At 40.2% G+C, this 4,855-nt stretch overlaps 1 protein-coding gene across 1 annotated transcript in view; it reads right to left on the bottom strand.

Moving 5' to 3' along the window:
* LOC135198548 (branched-chain-amino-acid aminotransferase, cytosolic-like) overlaps positions 1-4,041 on the bottom strand; it is a 52,213-nt gene extending 48,172 nt beyond the window's left edge. The window contains exon 1 of the mRNA XM_064226235.1: positions 3,911-4,041. Within this exon, the coding sequence (XP_064082305.1) occupies positions 3,911-3,976 (66 nt within the window). The 5' untranslated portion in view covers positions 3,977-4,041. The remainder of the gene's footprint in view (positions 1-3,910) is intronic.
* Positions 4,042-4,855: the final 814 nt, after the last annotated feature.

The raw sequence follows: 4,855 nt of genomic DNA, 5'->3' as shown, positions 1-4,855 counted from the left end.
GGACGATTTCATTTTCCCCTTTTACAAGTCCGTAAACTATAACTTCTTTGTAAATAAATGACAAAGAAAGTTGTCAAACGAACAAATAAAATTCAACTGTATTTCTAAAGACCCGTCCCCACTAGGAAACACTGTTTGCAAGCATTATCCTAGTGTGGACAGGCCTTTAAGATAACTATCACGTAAGGTTGACGATGAGCCTAAGAAAATTGATGCCCAATTGTATACCGGTGATTTTGAAACTAACAAAAGCTTAACCGCAACTATACTACAGACCTGACTGCTTTGCTTTTTACACCCGGATAACAATAGGGCTGACTACCCTGCTTTGCATTCCAAAAACCTGAAAAGTTCGCAGTGAAGTTCAAATACACTGAAGTGAATGTCAAGCAGATCAATACCCTTTTGACATGAAAGCTACTGAAGCGAACATTTGGAATATGAATGAACAACCGGCAAATGCAATCATCTAGTTTAGCTTGAAGTTTAACAAAAATTAGGAAGTAAAATGATCACCGGTACAAATCGAAGAACATAGTCAATTAAGTAAAATTGTTGGCTGGCTCCATCCTAACCTCTCGTTGTTATTCTTAAGCATCAGTACCATACAAAGGTTGATTTAAACTTCCTGTGAAGAGTCCCAAAATAAATTGTAGTATTTTTCCTGCACGCGTCACAAATAAGGAGACCCCATCCAACAACCCTATGATGTTGATAACATTATTTCAACAATTATTAAACGTGCTTCTTGCCGTGATTGTAACGAATTCGTGAACCCAGCAGCACCACTAGGCTGAGTGAGCCATTTAACTTTGACTCTCACTTTCTGTATTACGTAAACGTCGACCTTTAACGTCATTTACCAAAGAAAAGAAAAATCAATAGCCTATAAGGTATCACAAGCACAGTTCTACAGGGAAAAAATGTAATTTATGTTCACCATTTACACAAAATCATTTTTCATCGATAAGTTATGGGTCTCCCAACGCAAATTCATTTAACTTTATGCTGCCATAATTAAGAACTTGAATCTCATCACAAATTTCCGAAATATCGGGAGCAAATAAATTATCTGCCAGACACAGGATAGACCACATCCTTTAAAACAAAGCAACGGTCAGAAGGTAAGACGTGATTTTCGTTTTTCTTTTAAACTATTTTCGACGGAATACCAAATATTATGTATGTATCATCATCTGTAGTACGATGTCCTCACGCTGGATGGTACGAAACAATACCAGTCTGTCACCTATTTGGGGTAATGGTGTGGAAGTAAGGGTGGGGGCCGTGGGGGGTAGGGGGGCGATATGCTGGTTTACAAGAAAGGATAGAAAATTACTCCCGTACGATACACCTGTGCAAAATTACTCACAACCACGGCTTACAACCTAGTACCTTTCTCCTAAGCTGTCTATCCGTCTAAGATGCCTATCCGTGTGTGTGTGTGTTTGTTTGTATGGTGTTTTTACGTTGCATGGAACCAGTGGTTATTCAGCATCGGGACCAACGGCTTTACGTGACTTCCGAACCACGTCGAGATTCGTGAACTTCTATCACCAGAAATACACATCTCTCACTCCTCAATGGAATGGCCGAGGCCGAGAATTGAACCCGCGACCACAGAGGTTAGAAGCTAACACCAAACCAACCACGCCACTGAGGCGCTTCGTATGTGTGTGTGTGTAAGACATGAATGCGATGAATTATTCTGATAAAAAAAGTAAACTTACTCAATTCAAACAATTATACCTTAGAAGCCTGCACGACCACATCGCAATACATTGCATTGAACATCCCAGCAGCATTAAGGTGCGTCTAGATTTTATGACTACCCACTTCCCTGACCTTCGCGGTTCACCCACGACGGAATGGAAGAGGGCAGGAGGAGGGAGAACAGCATCATACCCCCATTAAAACAAGGAAAAAAACTCGCTGATGGGTCATAAGACGCCTTTCAAGTACTACTTATAATACCTATTTGTTTCGCTTTACAAATTTGACTGCATTCTGTTGTAAGGAAGCCAGAGTAATACAATAATAAGTAAGACCTTGTTTACAAACAACGTTAAACACAATTGTCATACCTTGCAAACACAAGTGGGCGATTTAAAATAAGGACTGCCATTTTTTGCAACACGATCTGGTTAAAGTTAACGGCAGGGCAAACTACGTACAGGTCTGAGGAAGAAGACGAAAGGTTCTTGCTTCCTAGCAGTATCGAAATACTATTGCAATATAGGCATAAACATTTAACCAATTTAATATATTACTCTCTCTCTGGGGGCTATACTTTTAGTTTTCCGACATACATTTTACCCTCTAATAGTATTTGATTAAATCCCTTCCACAAATAATTATTTGCAATGGTGATCGCTAATCAAAATATTCACTCCGCAGGAATCAGTGAGCTAGCAATATCAAGTCATACGTTAATTATGACAAGGGTAAGTAATAAATTAACGAAACAGCATCATGCTTCCAAATTGTGCAGTAAAAAGAACGAAATTAATTCTAACGAGTATATATAATCTGCAAGGTGGCTTGGCAAAACGTTTGCAAAATCCAGAACATTTTAATGTTTGGTTAAGTAACACCCTGTAGTTACCAACTGTGATCGATCACGTTACTTGAAGGGATTCTTCATTCTGTCGTGGAATTCTTGTTGAGTGAAATAAAGCACGAATGATGGTGGAAGAAACATGTAAATCGTGTAAACATTGAGCATTTGGACGAAGCATTCACCAGGTGTAACTTTAGGAGCAAGCCTTTGTGTAGCTTCAAATCGGTTATGCAATGCTGACGTAACACAGCGTCTAGTGGAGTAGACCTAATATCATCGCCCGCTCTCGACTGCCCTTTACTGTAAACTTCACTTGAAAATTATAGCCATTCTACGCATTGCACTACCTAACATACAATTGCAAGATAATCGACGTAGAGATAGATAAACGGTGAATATACATAAAGGTCGAAAAAGGTCGTTTCCCACCGCAAACCACTGCATTAACGAGGTCTTTTGCACAGCGATCTGCTGCCTCTACATCGTGAAAGACAACAAAATGCATGTGTAGCAGATTAAGCCTGCAACAAATGGCATGAGCCAACAAAATGCCAGTTACAGAATCGATGACGCATTAAAAATAGAGATTTCGCTACGTTTATCTCAAACATGGTAACCCGCCTCCAGCCTCACACCAACTCCACACCACACCTGGCAATCTAATTCTTCTTTAACGAACTGAGTAGGTAGGAGGTCATCGGAATTCTCATGAATAAAGAGTAAACATCTCTTCGAAATAAACATTCTGGAATGTTGTCTCCTTTTGTTTATATTGCTGCAAGTGTTGCAGACTGGTTACACGCGTCCATGACGTAGGACACGCCCACCCTCCTTCCGATTGGTGGAAGAAGAGGCTCGTTCTGTGACGTCATGATCTCGCCATAAGCCGGCTGCTGCTGCTGCTGCTGGTGCTGATGGTGCAGGTCGATTTCCATTCTTGCTTCTTTTTCTTTCATAAAACGACGTTTTGCCGACTATGTATTTCGGCGTACGCGTATACGCCTTTATGCGTCGAAAAATATACGCATGATATATTCCTACAGCCAAACTTATTGCGATAAAAGATTGCGTATCTACGTGGAAATTACAATACATTTATCAAAAGGGCTATTTGCTTCATTTGCAAAAGTCATTACTTTCAACACCGCAAAATAACACTACCATTAATCTTTCCGACGATTCTATGACCTCAGGTCTATCTTACCAATTATTACCCATTCGCACAAGGGTTGAGCTTTTCAATATTGGGCTAGTTAACAGCAAGTGCATTTTACCGATTCCGAGCAGTAACAAACAACGACAACACCTATACGTCATGCACATAGAATACTGGCCATGGTGAACACTTACTCGATGCCCTTGCCTGCGTTTCCCGAGGAAATTATTTACGAATCTGGTGGCGCGAACAGCGTACATCCTCACTCTACCTGTGATTGTTGACTACTGCCGTGTGTGTAGTCTGTCTTGGGGACTTGGTAGTGGTGTGGCCCGTGGCGGCTGCGCCATGGTATGGTAAGGGATTTGGGCCCCCCGCCTGAGACCAAGGGACCCGTGCATTATATACCTGGTCTACTATAGAGTTTAACCCAGCTTCCTGCAAATCAAGTTGCCTGGCTAAGCTTACGTAGACCTATATAACGTGTTTGCAGTCATTCTGGCCTTCGCGAAAGTTACGCCATTCTTTGGGAAGCTGTTAACTAAGCTCGGGTGACATTATGTTGAACGAATTGAGAAAATCTCTGCAGAAAGTTGCTATTTATTATCAGGGTACTACAAGGCGGTTGTCGAAATATATTCTCATTTTCCCTTTCAATCAATTTATAGAGTATGACTGGTATGACATTTGGGCTTGAAATAAATTCTATCTCTCTCTCTCTCTCTCTCTCTCACACACACACACACACACAGAACATATACTACATTAAAAATATTTGTTACCGATATAGCACTAGCGGGTATAAAATTCAGTAACTTTGCTTTGATATTGATGCGATAGTTTTCGTGTTTTCAACAACTCATATAAACCATCGCTCTTATAATGTTTAAAGTCTTAGACTCATCCCATACAGCAAAAATAATATATGTAAAAAAGGCTTACGCAAACCTTTTGTTGCTGGGTTTTCAGTAACCTACAGATCAAAATAGTAGTACTACTTCCTACCTGACCTGCCAGTCACAAACTCCAGCAACACTTAGAAATAAAAAAAAAGGAAAAAAATATAGAGGCTATTCTTCTCCTCTCGAGGAATGGAATATGTTATGATGAAAACAGAAACTAGAAATGAAAATGAAAAT

The sequence above is a fragment of the Macrobrachium nipponense genome, chromosome 22 (genome assembly GCF_015104395.2).
Source record: "Macrobrachium nipponense isolate FS-2020 chromosome 22, ASM1510439v2, whole genome shotgun sequence".
Taxonomy (NCBI): Eukaryota; Metazoa; Arthropoda; class Malacostraca; order Decapoda; family Palaemonidae; genus Macrobrachium; species Macrobrachium nipponense.
The sequence above is the reverse complement of the archived record's forward strand: the minus strand, read 5'-3'. Positions and strand labels throughout refer to the sequence as shown.